At 32.4% G+C, this 23,155-nt stretch overlaps 1 protein-coding gene across 3 annotated transcripts in view; it reads right to left on the reverse strand.

The window, feature by feature from the left end:
* The window catches only part of LOC130892068 (potassium voltage-gated channel protein Shab), a 183,166-nt gene that overhangs the window by 90,369 nt on the left and 69,642 nt on the right, over window positions 1-23,155 (reverse strand). For 2 of the 3 annotated variants that reach the window (XM_057797286.1, XM_057797287.1), the window contains exon 2: window positions 947-1,338. In XM_057797286.1, the coding sequence (XP_057653269.1) occupies window positions 947-1,221 (275 nt within the window). In that variant the 5' untranslated portion in view covers window positions 1,222-1,338. Of the gene's footprint in view, window positions 1-946; window positions 1,339-1,477; window positions 1,665-23,155 lie in introns of those variants that run through there. The other variant, XM_057797288.1, reaches the window with a different exon arrangement.

Raw genomic sequence — 23,155 nt, forward strand, 5'->3', positions numbered from 1 at the left:
CACACACTCAATTAACTTGAACTCAGTTTGAGAAACCTACAAAATATTTTTTTAGTTATTATACAACAAACTTTTTTTTTCTGACAAGCGATATAGTTGTGATTTATTTAATTTTTATTTTCATCTAATATCTCCTTTTCCTTCTAAATCAAAGCTTACTAAATTCATTTACAAAATGGCAATTCTTTTGGCGTAGAAATGAAAGTGAGCCCAAAACTGAAACAAGTACTACATTATATAGAGGCTAACGTTACATTATGACCTCGAGGTATTTGGTTTCTCAAAGCTGCTTTTGCCGCGTCCTAGTTCGAATTCTAAATGCCAAGTTTCCCGGTGAAGTAACTAACCATTGATAAATATCTTCTACAAACTGTTATTTTCTAATGTAATAATATGTCAATGACCATATGTCAAGGGAGACTATATTTTGGGTTTGTATCCAAATAAAGACCAATATTTCGCTTTTCTCTCAAATTATATTACTGAAAAATTATTTAAATCGGACAGTAAAATTTTCAATCAACGTATCTCTTCAAGAAGTTGCGTATAGAAGTTACGTTTTTAAAACATAAGTATGCTAATTTATTTTGATTTTTCATAGAATGTTAATGGTATAAGTGCCGTAAAGTTTACTTTCGAAAATAATTTTATGGTCGTTTACGAAGTAGATTGTTATGTTAAAAATACCATAAATTCAGTTTATTAATAAACAGACTGTCGATAGAAAGATAGTGTGTTTATGAGTATGCCGTTTTTTGAATTCATATAATTGCACATTATTTTCAATCCATATTGGAATAAAAAAGAAAAAAATATGAATTGGACTTCTTAATGACATTCACTGATAGCAATACTAAGAAACATCTTATTATGAAACTATTTTTTTAACTTTCAAAGTACTTTGAATACAAATTCACTTCTTAGCACACTCAAAATACGAACTAACCTGGAATAGGGCCGTTGTAACTGCAGAGGCAGCGGAGGCGGTGGAGGTGGAGGCGGTGGATTTTGTAGCGGCAACTGCGAACCTGTCTGCATAAGGCCAGGCGCCATAGAAATTTGCGGAATGGAAGAGTACCGCAATTGTTCTTTGTTATCCATACCCATGGAAAGATCACCAGCTGGGGGCGGGGGCATCGGTTCCCACCTACGAACGGTCAGTACCTCCCCCCCGCCCCCATAACCGGTACCGGTACTACCACCACCACTATCCATCGACATCGGAGGCGGTTGTTGTTGACTAGGGGTCGTGGTGTTGGTGTTAGCCGTGCTGAGGGAGATGTGGTGCCGCCCTTACCCGCCACTGTCGTCGGCGACGCGTCTTTGGTTTATCTGAATCTGAAAATAAAAAATATAGATCAATAAATTATGAAAATAATTATATATAATTATCTCAATGTCATGAATGATGTCAAATTGTTCGCCTTTTAAGACCTTTTAATTTTTGGGAACGGCTGGAAATCGCTTAGTGATAAACCTAATGAGTAAAATGGAAGTGGACAGACAGGTAGATAACAAAAGTGCATTATCATGATGAAGAAAGTTCCTTTTTCGGGTCTCCTCCTTCTTCATGGTTTCTCAAAAGTATCCCTTATTGTTCTTGTAATAAACTCTGATGGAACTATGGCCTACTATTTAAATGAAATAATGATCGGGCCTTTTTAGAGGCCCGTCAATCAAAGTCACCAGTCAAAGTGACTAGTTTTTTATTGAGTACTCTGAATTTATATCTCAAGATCGTAGTCATATAAACATTATATAATGTAACAGAATTTGGCAATAAAAGCTGGATCTGAACAATGACGATATTTCATTTCTAAATAAATTGAATCATTTGTTTGTTTCTTCATCAATCAAATGTTTATCTGACCAAACAAGTTCTTTACTTTTTGCACATTTTTATCTGTTTTATCAAATAATCTTTTAAGCTTGAAATAAAACTTAATATGAAGGGTTTGTTCAAAATCGTGATGTTTCACGATTCCATTAAATCGAATAAGGCACCTTAAAGATTAGTATTCTCGGCGGCCAGAATTTATTGCACAAAATTCTATTGAACTTGATAAAAAATGCACATCATCTCTCTTTGATACTTAAAGATGTAATTTGTATGTCATACGGCAAAATTGAACTATAATATTTCATCCAATGACGAAACCAGTGATTTTTCAATGCATCACTAAAAATTAACTAACATTTTCAATTCTTTGATTAAAAGAATATGTAGGTGAAAAGAGACGTAAAAAATCATCCGCTGTGAAAGGTGAAAAATTAAGAAGTTTGAGGAGTATGGCAGTAAAAAAGGAAAGATGAAAATCGAACTCAAGAAGAAAGGATTATTAGCTACGAAAACTGGAAATGTAAAGAATGTGAGGTAAATGAAAAGAGGTAAAAAAAGAATAAAAGGAAATCTGATATGCAAACTACAAATCAAAAGAGCATATCCAAAAATATTAATAAGAAAAGTCTTATGAAAACATTTCGATCATTTTAAAAATTTTATATATTATAAAGCTGAAAATAGGAGGAGTTTTCAATAAATGCTGAATTCAGCGAATTGCAAGATATAAAAATATCCAAATTTTCGTAATACTTAAATGAAATTGTAAATATTGTTAGGGATTCGTCCACGACATGGACCGTAAAACCGGTATTGTTCGGTTAAAATGGAAATCTAAAATATAGTGGGAAAGCCAAATCACAGAATACGTTTTTGCACATACGAGTATTTTCATCATTTTGTTTACATTGTTTTTTAACCAATTTCTTGAAAAGCTTTTTATTTATTCATTTGTCTCCTAAAATTCTAGAAAGTTCTTTCTTTCGAACTTGTTTAGTAACGTAGTTTAGTAAACACTATCCGGTAAATTTATATAAATTATAAAGTAGTGAATATTTAATTATATAAGTAGTTACATAGTTAATTACTACATAAATTAGTTGAGTCTAGTGTAAGTGCTTAAATGAATTAAGTAAGTAAGGTAATTCATATTTTAATACGGTCGACAGACATAGAAAAAACAGTCACTTCATGATTGCAATGTCAAATATGATATATCTCATGATTCTCGTATAAGGGTAGAGTCTATTCTGTTGCATCTCATATATTAACTGGAGATCATTCACTTTCTTAGATCGTGAAAAATTCTATACTTCTACAGTGCAATTTCTTTTTCCTAATGCTATTATGTAGGTAACCAAGAATTCCGACCGCAAAACTGATGTACAGCGACGAATCTTGGAAAGCACTTAGTAAAAAGAGATATTTATATTTAAGAACATAGATATTTCTAAAAATATACCCAAAAAAGAGCTGCTTTAAATTATAAACGGTTTTAGTTTGAAAAACGAATATGTTATTGATGACATTTGCAAGACTTATGGACAAAACACCTTATCAAACTAAGTTATCGTCTTCAGAGACTGAAGGTAGTAGTGGTGTAAACAGTTTATTCAATACATCTTATCAAAGCAATCTTTGTATTGAACAAAACACACTTTTTACACAACCATAACACCAATACTGACAAGAAAACTACTAACGGTTCCAGAAATTTCAGTTTTGCCTCTATATTATGGTGTATTTAATTCTTTAGAAATGGAGAGAGAAATTCAATATTTTATTTCACCACCCGTAACGCCAATAATATACATAATCTTCCAGTTCCGAAGAGTCTTGTCTCTCAGATCAATACGTTTTTTTTATATATACAAAGTGAATTTTATGTATGGAACGCCTCAATTATCTCGGGAACGGCTTGAACGATGTTTATGATTTTTGTGCGCAAGGGCCGGTATTATGGTGAAATTTACATTGTTGTCAGATCTTTCCATTTTCCGGAAAAATAATGAACTTTGTTATTTCAAATGTTATTTCAAATTTCAAATTTCAAACTTATATAATTTATGTGCTTAGAAATCCTTGAGAAATACTGATTATTTTTTATGTAATATTCTCTATACCTAAATAACATAATTTCGTCATCTAACAATTCTTGAACCAACGTTACTTTGTATGGATGGAATGTAGTATCGAGTGAAATTTTCATTATGTATGTTTGCGAAATATTAAGTTCCCTGGATATTTGTCTAGTATTCAAGTGTGGATCGTCTTCTAAAAGGACACAAGCATCTAAAGATTTGTTTCCAGTTGTTCTGGGATTTCCGTTAGGATATAAATTATTAAGGATATTACTCGTTTCTTGTTGACTTCTATGCCTATCACCATTTCCTAAGATTATTAAAATATCAATTCTTTCTTTTTCAGATAAACGATCCACTATGACGTTCAATAAACTACAACAATAATAATTTATGGAAACGTCAAATTTGTTATTGTAGCAGCCATAGTCACCTTAATGTATTATTTTAAGTTCGGCGGAGATAACCAAAATGTAGCTATAACTCCGAAATTATGGATTTAGGTATAGAGAATATCACATGAAAAATAATCTGTATTTCTTAAAGATTTCGAAAGCGAAAAATATACAGGGTGATCCATTTGAAACAACAAAGTTCATTATTTTTTCAGAAAAAGGAAAGATCCGACAACAATTTAAATACCACCATAACACCGGCCGTATCACAAGTACCTTGTACGAGATAATTGTGGCGTTCCATACATCAAACTCACTCTGTATAGTAGAGATTCGTAGAACAAATTATATTGTGGAAAAAAATAATATATACGAAACCAATTTGTCATGAATAAGGTTTAAAGAACACGCCCAAGAGGTGTAGTATTTGAAGCATTGAAGTGATAATCTATATTCGCTTTATTTATTAGATGTAATTCGTCTAATAAAAAATGAATGTGAATCATTTGAGCTCCATTTTTCCCTCTATCCCTTTGATAGAGGGAAAAATGGAGCTGAGGACGGCAACATCCCTTATTATTTTTTTTCAACTATTTTATTTCCACTCTTAAATGTATTGAACGACTGTTTATTAGCAAAATGAATTAGGGTCAAAATTTAGATTCCATAAATAGCCTTGTACGTTATATATTTAATAGGTTTTTTCCAGATTAGAATAAAATATAAAAATTGGATCTTATTGAACCATAAGTAGGCATGATTTGTTTTAAAAGTACAACAAAAATTGATATTAATTATAGAATATGGAGCACTTAGTCTCTGCAGATCGCTATTCATTTTCTAACAGTTTTTATTTAATTTTAACAGAGAAGTCGTTGGATCTCGTTCTCTATTCTCTCTATATAAAAAAACTCAAAGGATAGAAATGACACGGTTTCATATCGGACAATATCGGCGAGCAGTCGAAATTTCGGGAAATAATTTCGGTCTGGAAAGCGTTGTTCTAATAAATCGATTGCATCGTACGCGATGTCGCAGGTGAAGGCGTCAAGCTGAAACTATACGTGTCGTTTAGATATATACAATTCAGTCTACATCAACTTAGTTATCATGTTCATGTAACAAATGTGAATTTGGATCGAGAACTTTGAGACACTTTATAGTAAACAAGAAATATTTCATAAAAACATGTTGTTCATTAATAAGGTGCTGTGAGAATTATTACTGTACTCGTTTATTAGAAAAGCAACATCTATAAAACTGTTGTGTTCATGTAAACTTCATATAAGTAATACATAAACCATTTTCATACATTTTATGATAAATAGCATTGCAAAAAACAAGTAGTAGTAAACTAGATCTCGCAAATATCTTGACAACTATAATAAATGATGTTTAATTATCTTCCATTTGCTGGAAAAATGTCTTTAAATTAATAAATGAAGATTCTATTGAAGAATAGTTTTATTATTATATTATTTATTATTATTATATTACAACCACTACGGCTCCTAAGAACAACAGAAATGCGAACTCTGATATCAATAGCAGGACATACGTTACTCGATCGGAAGAGAAATGAAGAAATAAGGGACATTGGGCGATATTTAGGATGTAGTAAGATGGGCAAGGATCCGCAAAAGAGAATAGAGAGACCATGTTGACAGAATGCCAAATGAATGGTTAGCAAAAATTGCAAAGGAAAAGAAACCAGACACAACTCGACCTCCTGGACGACCACCTAGAAGGTGGTATGAAAGCTGGTCCTCAGCATCCCAACTACTCCTGGCAAACCCTTGATGAAAATACAGGACCTAGTCCTAACGTAAGAAGAAGAAGAAGAAACCTTTTGTTATTTGTGTTATGTTATGTTATGTGTGTTGATTTATTATTACTTTTTGATAAAAAAAATTTATACAAGCTCAGCAATGGCTTCAAAAGTGTTATCCGAACTCGGCTCCATCGAAAAAAAATCATTTGTTATTGATTTAATGAATTTAAACGTGGTCGTACAAACACCCTTGATGGTGAACGTTCTAGTCGTTCAATTGAGGTGGTTTCTCCAGAAAATGTCCAAAAAGTCCTCAAGTTGGTTATATCTTATCGTAAATTGAAATTACGTGAGATAGCTGAGACGGTAAAGATATCAGAAGGCGGTGTGTTTACAATTATGCATGAGTATTTACTCACCCAACAACTTGCTGATACTTCAGACCAGTGTTTGGCCATGTTTACACGTAATAAATCAGATGAAATGGATGAAACATGGATCCATCATTTCACTCCAAAATCAAAACGATCATCATCTGAGTAGACTTCAGCTGGTAAACCACGTCCTAAGCGTTCAAAGCTTGGAAGGTCATGGCTTCAGTATATTTAGGATGCTCATGGAATATTGTTCAATAACTACCTCCAAAGGGGAGAGACAATCAATAGCGAATACTACATAGAGTTGTTGGATTATTTGAATGCAGAAATCAAGAACAAACGGCCTCATGTGTCGAAGAAAAAACTACTGCTTCACCAAGACAATGCACCGATAGCAACTTTGATTAAATTGAATGAATTACACTTAGTATTGCTTTCTCATCCACCGTATAGTGCAGATCTGGCCCCCAGTGACTACTGGCTATTCGCCGATATCAAAAAAATGCTCAAAGGTTGAAAATTTAGTTCAAATGAAGAAACAATTGCTGTAACTGAAGCCTATTTTAAGGCAAAAGACAAATAATTCTACAAGCACGGCATTGAGTCATTAGTGAAGCGTTGGAATTATTCTATTGCTCTTGACGGAGATTGCATTAATGAATAAAATCGATTTTGGGCAAGAATCATGTGATCAACTTTCAGTAATCAGTCTTAATGCAAAATGGATCATGGTTCACCTTTGTGTTACGTATCTGAAACATTGCAATTTACTTATAAAAAAACTTTTTTTCTATTTTAGGTCTCCTAAATACGAGGGATGTCTGAAAATTTCCCGACCTCACAAAGAAAGAAGACATTTGTATTCATTATCATTTTTATTTTTCGTCTCCTAGTTAATCTAGCGTGGGCTAACTTTTTAACCCTTCCAAATAATAGTTTCCGTGTTTCTCCTTAAAATAAACGGTGACGTAGTGATATTAATAAAAGTGTCTTTCCTGCAAATGAAACTTTGAGGTTAGGAAACAGAAAAAAGTCGCTCGGGGCCAGATCTTATTAATACGGTGTGTGATCAACCCATTTGAAGTGGAATTCATGAATTGTGAGAAGCTACGTTATCTTGATGAATAAATTTGGTCGATTTTGTGCAATTCTTCAGTCAGTATATAGTAAATGTGTTCTTTTGATATGTAAAATAGTCTCTATCTCTCAGATACTTTTGAATTTTACAATCTTGAAAGATAGTTCAGATTCTACGTTTACAGTATCTAACACTTCTTTCATTTGCGTTTCAAAAACAAAGTGCTGACATCTTCAGTTTGTGGTTGGAAACACTCTCATATAGAAGTTGGAAAGAGTCTATACACCAAAAACAAGATATATAGATTTTTGACCGGGTCAAGTGAATTTACAAAATGTATAGAAAATACCTTTTATTGCTTCCACCCCGTGCCAAAACAAAATCTTTATTTTTGAATTATCAGATTAGAAAGTGGAGACAAAACGTTGGCATAAATAAGTTGGCTGCTATTGGTAAACAAATTGGTATGTTTCTAAAACTGAAAGAACCTGAATGTACTAGGATCATTCATTTCTTGGATCATCAGTAGCGTGTGTATAAGCGGTGTGAAAAAAATTGGAAGCTTTAAATCCACTGCAGTTGCAGAGGTTATATCTACAATATAAATAACAAATTAGAACGAGAAAGAAAAATTGGGGGAGTAATTAACAAGAACAACTGTACAAGATTACAAGTATAACTACCATAAAGAGTACTATTTCAAATATGACGGGTAGAGAAAATCCGCATTCTAATAACTATAGTTATGTTACTAATAATTAAATATTTTCATGATGATGATGAATAGATGGAAGGTCTACAATCATTGAAATTTCCATCAATCCATTAATGCGTGAATATGATCCATTCACTAACTAAATCCACGTCGCAAGAGATAAAAATCATTTTACTTTTCCCACAAATCGGCATAGCCGGAAATAGAAGCGTAGATAGCTTATCCGCTTAAACTACATATATGGTGACCATCGTTCCGATTTTAAATCGACTTTCTGGTTTCATCTGGTTTTATGAGAGGCTTTATTTTTAAAAAAATCTATTTAAAATTATCACAAAATGGAAAATTGAATGTATTTTTTACTGCTATGAGAAATAGATCCAGGGAGAAAATCATTGATATAATCATATTATAGTTAGACAATAAATAAAAACAGGGATAATATCAGTTCATTTTTATTACCAGTAACTTCTAAAATTTGATCTGTGAGATGAAACAACTGAGGAAAATAGCAGGATAAACGGGGATGGATTGGATAAGGAATGAGATGACAAAATAGTTGATGTTTAAACAGGTACAGACACATAAAGGGAGGAACACCACAAAGCCTAATGAGAAAAGTGACAGAAGCAAAAAGATATAAGAAAAAATGGAAAGGAGGACCCAGGAACACTTAGCTACAATAACAAATAGCAGGGAGGAAGACCAAAAAATACAGCGTATGATGAAGTAGAAAAGAATCCGAAAACGTGGAAAAATTGAACGAGAGCAGAATGAAAACTAAATCTCAATTCTCTGACAAATGGCATGAAGAGTTCTAGAGAAGAATAAGAAGAAAAGGAAAGTTATTAATATTGGGTTAATCTTTAGCCGTTCAGATTGACATTGCCTATCTACATGTTTTATCAGTTGGTTTCAGGTTTCGCCTCATTTTCTCTGCTATAACGATCCGGAATCTTGAAATATTGTTAAAATTCTTGACACAAAAAATGTTCCTACACCAACTGCCGTAATTGTCATAGATTGGTGTTCAAAAAGAACAATTATTTTAGCGCCCCCTCTAGGAAGAGTATCCATCTTTGAACAATCAAAAGTAACATGTATTACAGGGAATATCAATCTATATGCAGATATAATCAAAATTTGAATAATGACACGTTAAAATTCGTCAAATAAATTTTTATTATTCACTATCAAATCTGCATACTAGTCCAAGGGAAATATAGCAACCAGTGAGATGGCTTGGCACATAATCAAAGAGCGTAAGCTAACACCGACCAGAATAAACATGTTTGTCCCATTCAATTCAAACAGTGTATTAATCATTTCGTTGGCAAAAAACTTAAAATGCCAAAATCGTGAGTAACATGTGTTACAGGGAATATCAATCTATATGCAGATATAATCAAAATTTGAATAATGACACGTTAAAATTCGTCAAATAAATTTTTATTATTCACTATCAAATCTGCATACTAGTCCAACGGAAATATAGCAACCAGTGAGATGGCTTGGCACATAATCAAAGAGCGTAAGCTAACACCGACCAGAATAAACATGTTTGTCCCATTCAATTCAAACAGTGTATTAATCATTCCGTTGGCAAAAAACTTAAAATGCCAAAATCGTGAGTCTAAAGTATGAGGAGGAAATTTTATCATGATGATGCTGTTATATCAAAATAATTTGATTGTAGGTTGTAGGTTCCTTTCACATCTAGTGTTTTGATTTTGTTGTTCTCAAACATTTTAGGATCACTCATTTTTATAAAATATAGTTTAATGAGATTGAAAAACACATTCCAAGAAGTATTTTCTATTTTTTAGTTTTTTTATAAGTCTTAATATAACTAATCAAAAAGCGTGTTTTTTCTCGGTATTTGAAGCTGTATTTCATTCAGTCTTTAGGTTTTCAGTCCAGTTTGCTATTTCAAATCCGTCTTTAATATGTACAGATGTGTTGATGGTTGTATCCTGATTATGTAAGTCTGCGACTGCGCGCTCACGTAGCTCTGTCTATCTTACTCTCATACAAAGGTACAAAAATAAATGTTGGAAGCTTATACTAGTAGGGCAGGTAGCAGGCGATTTCCCGTGGAATTTTGATAATCAAGGTCGATTTCGTGAAAATTGTTATGAATGTAGTATTTATAAGCTTCTTCAAAATCTACCCAGTGTTTTTGCTCTGGGTATATTTATCAAAATAAACTCATAGGTCGAGACTAATTCCAATCAATTACTCTACTTTCTAAATTTGGTACTTTTAGGTCTATTACCGATTGAAACAGCAAATTTTTAATCGCAAAAATGCATATTTTCTACTGTTTTTCATGAATAACTTGAGCAGTTTTCATTTTATCAGCAAAATCATTAAGAATAAAGATGTAGCTAATAAAAAAAACAAAAGGATTTCATTTTTTAAGCACATCTGTAAATTCAAATCCCGAAATTGAAAACCTTTAACCTCAAATAACTTTAACCTCAAGAGATATTTTTCAAAGCACATGGAAAAAACTTTAAAATGAGCATTGTCATAATAAAATTGCGTCACTTGAACCAGATGAATTAGCAAACGCTGTCTAGGAAAATACCTACAAGTAACTTATCGTTGTTTCATTCGTGTTTTTGGGTAAATAAATTTGAGTAAAATAAACTCCATCCCTGCACTAATGGCATCTAAAAGTCTTTTTTTTTCATTTCGGCGGATGTGCTACTTAATCCCTTTTTCGTTATCAACTTTTCCTGAACTTTGTGCACGATATCGTCTCATCAACAAAGAAAACTTGTAAACCGAAGAATAATGCAGATCATGAAAACTGAAAACACCTAGATACAAAACATGTACATAGTATTAATGTTATAATACCAATTCTCACAACTTCAATTACAGTAAAATAATACTTGACCTTAGTAAATATCAAATGATACTTTTATTGATATCCTTCTCGACTTTTCTAAAGGTGAACATCAAAAAATGGATAAAAGCTGTAAATCATGCTATAAACTGTACTAGAGACTGATAAGTCCGTTAAAAGAAAAGTTATTTGGAGCCTTCACAGTGTTTTATGTGTGACCCCACTTTATGCACAGGTTCCAATAAATTTCAATCAGAAGATAACTTTTTCAATATTTATGAGTTTCTTTTTCCACCACATTCTTATATTTCAATTGATTTTTACTGGTAACAATCTAACGAACATATTGTCACGTTAATCTTATAGTTTGGATCGTAACCAACAAAACCGAATCCAAATTTATAATATTTATCATCTTATTTAATGACTCAATATAGAACGCCTCTACTTCGTGGAAATCGTCCCAGACCTTGATCCAGTTTTATTCCAGTACTAAATTTATGTAGTTTACAATTTCAAATATAAATTTTGAAATTTGGGGACTACTCTTTCGAAAATACGTTCTGCTTGGCATACAGAGATACATTGTTGGGTCAAGTTTCTTTGTTGTCCGTATCACAATAATAAAGAGTCTGTTCGGTGCCAAAATGTTTGAATACCTATTTTTTAGAGTTTGGCAATTCCACATATTAATCCCATTTCATCTGCAGACTAAAAGCAAATAAGATATTTGACTATACTTAGGATGGGAAAGATTCATATTAGAAACACTGAACGGAGGAGGCTGAAATATTGGCTATAGCAAATAATATTGATTCCTTTATACGAAAATACAATTTAAATAATTTTCACATTAAACTATATACTTAAACTATGATTGTGAACATAATAGAACAGAATAAAGAATTCTAGTAGGGACAAGCGAGAAAAGGGAGGTGAAGGTATCAAAAACATTTCCAGCCTGAAAAAACAAAGATTTGAAATGAAAAAAAAATCCGTGGAAAGCCATTACAAAGCAAAAGCGTGAAAGAAGCCCAACTGAAATAATTCACTCATATTGTATGAAACAAGGTCAAAAAATATATCGTCGCTGTTAAATCAATCCAGCATATCTGCAAACTGCATATTTTTCACCAAACTTTTAAGTTTTCGCATGTGATATTTTCCAATTTGGACGAAAACTGCTTATCGACGTAGCAGTTGCAAATAAATCAGAAACTGCTTAAATTTAGAGAAATATGCAAATAAGCCAATATGTTCTTAAAATTAGTGTAATATTTGATATTATGCCATAGTGGAACCTGTTTTTGGTAGAAATAAAAGATAATGTTGTCAACGAAAAAATAATTTATTATTCCACAACTTTTTTTAAATAAAAATTAACACAATATTGATATTTCCTTTGCTAGTAATCTCAAACTTTCATAAATTTTTCTAAAAATCTGAAGAAATTGATATTATTATTACGGCGGTAACTAACTCAAGGATACCCTTTTTTTCTTATCGTATGGTAGGTCTCTTATCATAAGCTTGCGTCAGAACACGATTCACGCTCTCACTGCCCCGTTTAATCCTTTTCTTCGTCTCGTCACAGATATATGATCCGTAGGATGTTTTGAAGTAAAAGTTGCCTTCGCCTTTGATTACTTTAAACATTGGAATGTCCAATATGCGTAAAATTGCTTGGGAGTTCTTAAGAGCTTTTATGTCAAAAAATTCCTGATGACACAACTTATAAACCTGGTAAGGCTGCTTGCCACTTTTCTTTCTCGTTTTCATGGCCATAGAGTATTGGATTGAGTGAGCAAAATCCTCATCGTTTTGGGTGTGGCTCTTCACTAAAAATTTTTATGTGGTAGATTATATGTTTTTTAATGTTGTAACAGCATATTTGTACATTGCCACCATAGTTATTTTTTGGTTATCCACAACCATTATCGTTGTAGAGAGATGACAGTCAGCTTTGTCATTAAAATGCAAATATATAAATCGTAGTCATCCATTTGATGCCATGCTGCTTGTCTACGTCGGAGCAATAGTTGTTAGTCATCCTGATTTCTTGTTATTTCCTGTACTTCTAGATTTTCTAGCTAGTTCTTTCGTTGCGTCTTTCATGGGGGGTGCATCGAGCGCACAGGCACATTTAGAAAATATTTTGTGCATCTAGCGCACACTACCTGTGTCGAATCCTAAAGATCGTTTGACAAGCGCACAAGAAAATTTGATCTGCCGAAGTGCGTCCTAGAGATAGACAAACATACGAACTTTTGAATAATTATTATTATCAAGACAAAACTAAAAACCATCAGCAACATCTATAATGCAAATGTTCAATATTGATCAAAAATTGAATTAGTCCATTTTTGCTATTAGGTTGAAAATAATTAGAAAATTGCGTATTTTGAATTTTCCACAAAAAAGTCTTTTAATTTAAGAATGGTTAGGTTAGGTTGGGCTAGGTTAGGTTAGGAGACTATGACTTTAATATCATTGATGAGAAAGCATTAATTAACTCTTTGTTACTCTGTGATTAACTCTTTTATAATTTTTCTTTTTTTATTCACGGTAATCAACATTTCAGGCTAAATACAGGGATTAAAGATACCGTCTTTATACCTGCAAATGTGCGCTCGATGAACGCCTTCCTTTCATGTGTGTGGACTGAATTTTTTTTAACGTTATTTGCTTAATGACTTTCTTTAGAGCGGGAGTTCACAAACTTCTTCAGCTCTTGGCACACTTACAGGTTCAGTATTTTGTGTCAATATATATCCGAGAAAGTGTTGTCTGCTATATAGTAGCAAAGCGCAAATGTTGTTCTGTACAACTTTCTATTGATTGCGACTGTACATATATTGGATCTAGTTCAAAGCATATGAGGTTTATTATGGAACACACAAGAATACATTATCATTTACAAAAAAAAATCAATGTGATGGGTAAGCTTAGTGATCCCCACACATATTTTCAAAGCAAAGAATCAAGTTTAACGCTGTCACAATAATTTGTGACACGTTGTTTTTTGCTTTTATTACAGTTACAGCTCAAAATCCAATTTCGCATAAATTAGATGTCGCAAAGAGGATTAAATTAAATACTCAAAGCATTTAAAATTACCAAAATTTCGGAAGAACCGAATTTTGTTTTAAGGCTATTGTCGCAAGAGAGTTCAATACTCTCTTCTTCTAATGAAATTAGTTCTAGTGGACATTGTACAAGGAAAATGTCTTAGACCAATGCAAATTGTTCAATATACTGTCTGTTTGGATAGATGTTCTTTAAAAAATGTCATCAAATCTTGAGAGAATACAAGGTCACTATGGAATTTATGCAATTGTGGAAAACAATTTTGAACGCCATCTTCAATAACATTTCTTATCCACGGTATGCGGTAATCTAGCCTACACCTCTCGGATTCGATTAAAACAGCAAATACGAATAAGGTGCTAGACATAACTAAAATTATTGCTCAATAGGATCGCCTCGCAGCACACTTGGGAGCCACTGCTTTATCATAATTTTTATTCTTATCTCCATAAATATTATAAATTTTGTATTTAATGTATGAGCTGAAAAATTACGTAATATATCAGATAAAAATCAGAAATCAGAAATAAAGGTAATTAGCTCTAGTATTACTCAACAATTTGATCGTTTGTTTGTTAATGTATGACAAAAAAAAGATATCGCAGTTTAAAGATTGTAGTTAAGAGTCAGGCCCACTGTTATTGAGCTCTTTGACCTTGGATTTTTAAAAAATGAGCCATCACGTAATATTCGAATTAGAAGGAATTTTAACATTTAAAATTTCTATTGAAATAGTCTTTATATCAGTTTCATAGCTATAAAATTTAAAAAGTAATTGCAAGAAAACTCAAGCTATCTTGTTTTTGGAGTATGTATATAAATAGTGCCTGGAGATTATATATGCGTTTAGCTAGTTACTAGATTCTTTTGTGCGGTCGGATGTACATATAAATAAATTAAAATATGTGAGATTTTATTGAAAATGCGTTATGAGGCTTTCATTAAGTCGACGACTAGAAATAGTGAGGTGAAGCTTTCATCCCTTGTTTCAACAGTCGATGCTTCACCGCAGTATATGAAACGAGTTTTCCTGCAAACCCCAATACGGCTAGGAAAGAAAGATTTTCGTCCAATAGATTGGGAATGGATTAACACAGAAAATTCTTCTCAACCAATTAAAATGACCAATCAACTTACACCAGAAAAACTTCTGAAGATGATATTTTGCAACTGCAAAAAGGAATCGGCACAATTTGCAGGTGTCAAAACTTGGACTGTTGTGCATTTCGGCACATACTCTGGTGACAGCTGTCTAAATGTCTAAATTGCATTCCATTCCATTTAATAGAAAATAAACAAAAAATTATTATATTATTTTATTATTTTATATATATATATATATATATATATATATATATATATTTTAATTTTTCCTTTTAATTATTGAAAAAAAATAAAAACACAATTTGTTTCATGAATTTAATGATAAAAGGGTTTTTAAGGGTGAAAATATTATTATGAATGAATTATTCAACCACTAAGTATTAGGATGATTATGAGTTATTAAGTATAATTGGAAATACGTCTAAGAGTTGAAAAAAAAATTTTTATTTATAATGTTATCATCAAGGTTAGTTTATAGGAGTTAAAATATGATAAATATTATAAGAATTTTATTCCGCGATATGTAACAATACTTTTTTTAAATATAAAAGTTTTATTTTAATTCATGCAAGGTGTTTTTCAACTTTTTTAATTGTTCTGCACAAGGGGTGGTTATCACTCCTTTAGAATAAAAAGCCGGTGCTAAAACTTTTCAAAAATGATCTACAGGATGAATTAAATTTAATTCCATATTTTCATAAAAATATGTAGCGGAAAACACAATTCTATAATCGTACAACTTTTTCTACCTGCATTCATTATTGTCATAAAATGACGCTGGTATTTTGTTTTTGTGAAGCTTTTTCTTGTTTACGATTAACAAAGATTGTCAAATATCTAATATTCCTTATAATTAAAAATAACGTCATGAATATTCACAAAGCTGTACGACACTTAATAGCCACATTTATTTGAAATTGTGTGTCACAAAATCTAATTTGGGTACACCGCTCGACGCCTCGACGTTCCGGTATTCTAAAAAATACATTTCAACTGTTTGGGAAAAATAGAAGTTACCTACTCCTTTTGGTGTGTTAATGCGACGATGTTTATTCATTAGGTCAATTACATAGAAGCAATTTCGCCCTCTTATGCCAATCAGGCATTAATTACAACACTGTCAAGAGAGACACAACAGGAAAATCACTGACGGCACTGATGGTAGAGTATTGAAAACGAGTCCAATATCAAAGTATTCATGACATATTATCTGATTATATTTTTGATAAATAAACAAAATTATACAGTACATAGTATCAAAGTAGAGATGGCATTAAGTTGTACTACTGTTCACAAAAACTGATTTATCTATTTCTTTAGTTCCAACTGAACTTCGATGATTTGAAGAAAATAAAAAATGCTGAATCTATAAACCAATAAGAAACAAATAATTTGCTATAGACGCTGGAAACCCCATTAAAACAGGATTTGAAAAACGAAAGCAAATGGATAGACCAAATAATTAAACCAGTAGTCCAGTAAAATAAAAAACTTTAGAAGGATTGTCTTGTCCACATTTTTACACCAACACCCACAATTACACTGTCTGACGCATGTTTCGATAACCAAGTTATCGTCTTCAGAAACTGAAGGTGAACAGTTTATCTCCAGTTTCTGAAGACGATAACTTGGTTATCGAAACGCGCGTCAGACAGTGTAATGGTGAATGTTGGTGTAGTAGTGGTGAAAGCAGTGTATTCAGTAAGAAATGCAAAGAAACAGTCGACTCCAAAAAAGTGATACGGTCACTTGGAAGGAGAAGGAAAAAGGTTTGGAGGAGCTGGCAAGGGAATTTAATGATAAAAATAACAAAAACGGTCATGTTTAGAATGTCGATAGAACCACAACAAATTTAAAAGATGTGGGACAATTCAAAGATTAGTTCTAGAATGAATAACTTTCTGTTTTCTGGGCGTGTCAACAATGTTGATGATTTCTTCATCATCATCGTCGAGTTCATCAAATATAAAGTGCAAATCTTCAATCATTTCACCAAAATCCTTTATAATATTGTAAAAATGTAGACAATTTGCAAAATTTGGGTTTGTTTGTTAGGTTTGTCAGTAAAAGCCATATATAAAACGTGAAAAAAACCGGCGTATGAGATTTAAATTCAGCTTGTAAAATTGGGGGCAAATTAAATAAAGTGGTAGAAGAACATATCAGAATCCTAATTGTCAAACTTATCACATATTTCAACAACTTTTATTTTGTATTATATCGTTCTCAATTTAATTTTCCTAATCTTTTTGAATAACAGAATAAACTGCCTACTAACAACCTGTAATTTGATTTGTTTTACAAAAACATAAACATGGATAATACCCACAATCCCTAAAACGTTACCTACGCTAAGTTATACAGTAACGCAATTCTCCATTACAGACAGTAAAGTGTTCATTACATCATTAGCCTTTATGGAGAAAACAAGTTTTCCGTTCCATTTACGTTATTAGTCCACTTTTGATTAATTTAGCAGAAAAGTGCTTACCCGGAAAAAATAATTTTTTGTAGTGTTGCGTCAGGGGAAAATGATGAGGGAGAGACTGTGGAGAAAATTGGTACACGCTTATTATTTTCAAATATAGATATGACATAGCGAGGTTATACAGACTAGTCAAATATTTATTCGGAGTAAGTAGAATTTCTAGTGGAGATAACAATTAACGCAGTAGTTATCCATAGGTTTAACAATATAAAAACGGATATCGGGTTACCTTTGTACAACGTTGCCATACTTTGAAAGGTGATGGAGAAGCTGCGTTTTGTAGATATGTGGCAATTGAATACCAAAGTAAACTCTTCAATAATGCGTTCAAAAAGAACGCATGAATATTTGAGTTGAGTAGTGGGAGCGGGAAGAGAGGAACCGAGGGGAGGGAACAGGTTGTTTCGTAGGTTAAGGCGTTTTCGCTGTTGAACATTTCTTCAAAAGTGATGAATCTGTTATTACTGTTCAACGGCTTCGTTGGGTTGCCTTATTCCACACAAATGAATCAGTTATGAAGCAGAAGTCGTCTGGTCGTCCTCACAGGGCGCGAACTCCACAAAATGTCGACATAGTTAGGGTGTCGGTTCTTCAAAGTCCTCGCCGTTCCACCAGACGGCACACTCCAACTTTGAACTTGTCTCGTCGCTCGCTGCAGCGCATCCTGAACGATGATTGTCGAAAGTAATGCAAAACTTCGAAGAAAGACTTTTGATGTATCTCCAAGCGGAAGAACGTCATCTGTCTGAAGTGATCTGAAAGTGATCAGTTCACTACAAACAGTGCATATCGATATTCCAACGAACAAAGTCATAAATTGGATAATCTAAACATTGTATTTATGTGAGTCTATTTTGTATGTAATCAAAATAAAGCAAATTATACTGGTTTGAAATTCATGCGTTCTTTTTGCGCCACCTTGTATATATTTCAATTTTTCGAATGTTCAAATATTCTTTTGCATCATTATATATTTATTAAATTCTCTAGAGAGAATAATAATGCATTTTAAATCGTCTGACTAATATTTTCGGGAGCATATACAGAGGTCGCCATAAGTTTTTGGAAAAGATATAAATGATATGTCAGCCATTAGATATCTATCTATTTATACTATTAAAAGGGCATGGCGCCATATCCTTAAAACGTGGAAACAAACAAATCGTGGATACAATTTCCAGGCTTATTAAAAAAATCGTATTTTGTATTGCAGCCCACGATATAAATATTTTGTCAGGTTATGTAAGAGGAGGAATATTCATCTTTTTGATAAAAGAAATCCAAAATATGACGACGAAGCGTTCAAAAACTCATTTGAAAGAATTATTGAAAAACACATTTCGACGACTAAGACTAAACCTGAAGACGAAGAAGACTTAAACACAAAACAATTAACTAATAAGAATCATTAACGGCTTAGCAATAATGAAACTAAAGGCTTCAATTTGAAAAATGAGATGTTTGTTATTGTACGTTTTTTATACACTCAGTATCAAAGAAAAACCGGACACTTAATATTTTGCTTATTACAAGCTAATTTTCAGCAATATGTTAGTTTTTGTGGGTATTCTAGAGATTGTGGAGTCTAATTTCAGTTAGTAAACAATAAGATAAAATTTAGATTTGATTTATTTGTCTTAAAGTTGATTTATCTATCGGACCTATTCTAGTAGTTTTTCGCATATTTAAATTATTAATCAAGCCTTTTTTGTGATTAATAGACATGTTTTTTTTTATTTTGATTCAGAATAATGTTTCTTTCAAGTGTTGATATTGCCCGAGCTGAAGCTTTGGCCAGGAAAGCCCGGAGCTTATGGTACCGGAAACACTTGGGGTAGCGAAGTCTACCATTTCCCGATGTACTCCGGCGTGTCTCCGCGAGATAGGAGAGCCGGCAGTGGGCGACAAACGCAACGGCAACAACGGCACTGGACGATCGATTTATTACACTGTCGCAATTGAGAGACCGACATTTAACAGCTCCTGAGGTTCGGGAAAGACTTAAAGTGGCTGGAAATACACAGAGACAGTGCGGCAGAGACAGAAGGAGCACGAAATCGTATCAAGGCGACCGGCGACAAGGCCTAAATCCTGGAAAGGCTATTATTTATTGATCAGTATTCTCATTGGACTCTGGAGCAATAGGGAACTGTTTTATTCACGGATGAGTCTTGATTTAATCTATACCACCCATACAATCGAGAAAGAGTGTGGAGACGATCAGGGAAGCGATTTGTTCAATGTACCATTCGTGAATTACACCCTGCTGAAAGGAGATCAGTTATGGTTTGGAGTAGATAAATTTCTACGTCCGGAGTGAACTGATTTTCATAAATAATGAAGGTACATCGAGGAAGTCCTCCTAGAAACTGTGATCCCATTTGCTCCATTTATTTGTGAGCCATTCATTTAAGTACAGGATAATGCTCGTCCATATAACCAAAAATTGGGAGATTTGTCACATGTATACCTGTATAGTCTATAAAAAAAGCAAAAATTATATTTATTTTTCCAGATATTGTTTCTCTTCACTTTGAAGTGTCTTGTTTTTTTTTCGATACTTCTAAAAGTTCATCCGTCATCCAACGAACAAATAATAGTACAGTTAATATTGTAATTCATTCAGATATGCCCGATTTTAACAATATGTGTCAGGTTACCAATAATATATAATATAAATATAAATTATAATGAGTGCACTGATGTAATGATTATTTTCTAATGAAATCAATTCAACATATTGCTTGATATGGATAAGAGTGATTTGATTTACCCCTCTTAAAATTTCACTCAAACTTATATAGAAGAAAATTGTAAGATTTGAATAAACCAAGAATTTTATATCACTCTATAAAAAGTTAATCGCATGGGCATTGTACCACGGTGTTATAGATCTAGAGATCCAGTCATTTATGCCCATGTCTGCATTTTGGATGCAGGGGATAGTTAATCACGACGCGAGTTAAGACCACTAGCGAGGGTGCTCTAATATAGTTAACAATCTTATTTATTTGTACCTTTCCGAAATGACCCTCTACCTATGTCTTCATCTTCTTTCTTTAACTTTTATTTAGCCTGTTTTAATTCCGAATTATCGTGGCCAATATTACTTTTTTTTGAGAACTATTATAGATTTTTTCTTATCACATCTTATCGTTCAGATGTATAGCATTACATTATCTTTCTTTCAACATATCTTATATTTTGTGAAAGTGTTAAACAATTCATACTCATACCTGGATTAAGTTTACCGCTCCAATTTTTTATTTTATAACTCAGTATTAGAACTGATCATTTTTATTGTTAACCTCATGGTTAATATTGTATGGTAATGGAAATACTGAAAATATTATACTATTTACTGCATTTTTACGTTATAGCTTTGTTTTAAAAAAAGCAGCTCCTTGTTAACTTCTACGGTATTTTCCTTCTGAGTGCTTTTTTTCTACCTATTCTTTCATTTAGTCTCTTCAATATGCAAGCACTACAGTACTTTTTTGTTGTCAATCACCATAAGCTTGTTATTCGGGTTTCTTAGTTTCAAAGACTGATAAGTTTTCAAAAGAAATTAATTTTTTTTTCTCCAAGAAGAGGGGATGTAACATGCTATTTGGCATATGTTCTTCGGTACGTAACTAGCCGAATGGCATGTTACAAGCTTCTTGGGTGAGACAGATTCCATTGGACTGGAAATTAATGTGGGATCAGATTATACGCTATCATGGTTTGTATGAACATCTAATCATATCAACTAAAATCAAGCAAAGAATATACCTAATAAACCAATTTGGTACGAACACGGTATTGATCTATAGCAGGGATGGCCAAACTTTAGGAATCCGTGATCTACTTCACATTTAAAAAATCGAAGGCGGTCTATCAATGGCAGAGCTAAATTAACGTAACGCAACGTACATGTTTATATATTTATTTTCGGTCACAAGAAAAAATAGTGAATTATCTATTTTTCTAAGAAAACTCAAAATCAATATTCACGAAATAAAATTTACGAACGAAAATAATCAAAGTATTCATATATCAAAAATTGACCATCCTATTCAATTCGCGCGGACCTCCTAAAATATCTTCGACCTATTTGACTTCAATTTTTAAGAGTATTAATTCTTTTCCAACTTTAAATATCCTAAATCACGAAGATCTAAAAGAATTTCATAATTTGTCGTAAAATACAAAATACAGGGTGTTTGAAAAAAGGTCATCCCGTCTCTAAGATATAACCAGCACCCTCTATGAGCGTCACAAATAAAAACAAAATCATTGAATGTATCAGCTCCCAAAACATATTGGGATAAAATGTCAATAGAATGTTGCCAGTAGTTGCGGCAAAATCATTAGAAATTTGTATAATCCCACATATTTTTCAGTTTCCTGGAGACGGGATCACCCCGTATATAAAAGAAAGAATATGAAAAAAGGTGCACAGATCTTGACACAATGGATTATGCCAATAATGTATAACATTATAAGAACTCAAACAAATATGATAGAATCTGATTATTTCGCAATTTCATAACTCACTGTATTCTATAAATAATTTGAAAGTGTATCGGTAATAATTTTACCAAGTTATCGGTGATAAATATCATCTGCAATTTGTATGGTTTATCGATTTTGCCCGCGGTAAATAGCCAAAAACCATTAAATTCATAATAAAACAAATATCAAGCAACTTTTATACATCAATAAACATCTAGTAAGTAGATAATTTCGAAACTGCTAAATTTACATCAACAATTTTAAAATAAAATCCTTTTATATGTACGCAGTTAACAAAAGATCTAAAATCGACATTGATTTTAATTGATAATATATGTTATTTAACGCTAACATGAAACTATCCTTACTTAGATCTAATCACTACTACTCTACTACTTTCAACCCGTTATGTGTTATGATAGATACAACACCAATAGCTTGTGATATTTCGTTTGGAATGTTACCATTCTCAAATTTATTCCAAAAATGAACATAAAATATAAACAATTGATTTCAATAATAAAAGAGCTTCCAGAAGAGTTTTAATTTAACAACGGAATTAGAGAATTAGACAATGTCCACTCACTGCATTACAAGAAATTATCAGAGCGTTAAAAGGAAGCATAACATAACTGATAAAAATAAAAATAAGAAATATCTTAGATCTGGTACACAACGTTTTAAAATTGAAATTAAATCAGAGAAAACAAAATAATGTTGCTATCCAGAGTTTATCCAAAGATAATAAAAAGACAACAAATACGAAGTTGTGATGCGTTCCAAACATTTAAGAAAATTCCTAAAAGAAGAAAGAAAAGTTTGTTTATATTTTGGTATCTTAATTCTCTTTGATGTTTTCAATGAGAGG

The sequence above is a fragment of the Diorhabda carinulata genome, chromosome 3 (genome assembly GCF_026250575.1).
Source record: "Diorhabda carinulata isolate Delta chromosome 3, icDioCari1.1, whole genome shotgun sequence".
NCBI lineage: Eukaryota > Metazoa > Arthropoda > Insecta > Coleoptera > Chrysomelidae > Diorhabda > Diorhabda carinulata.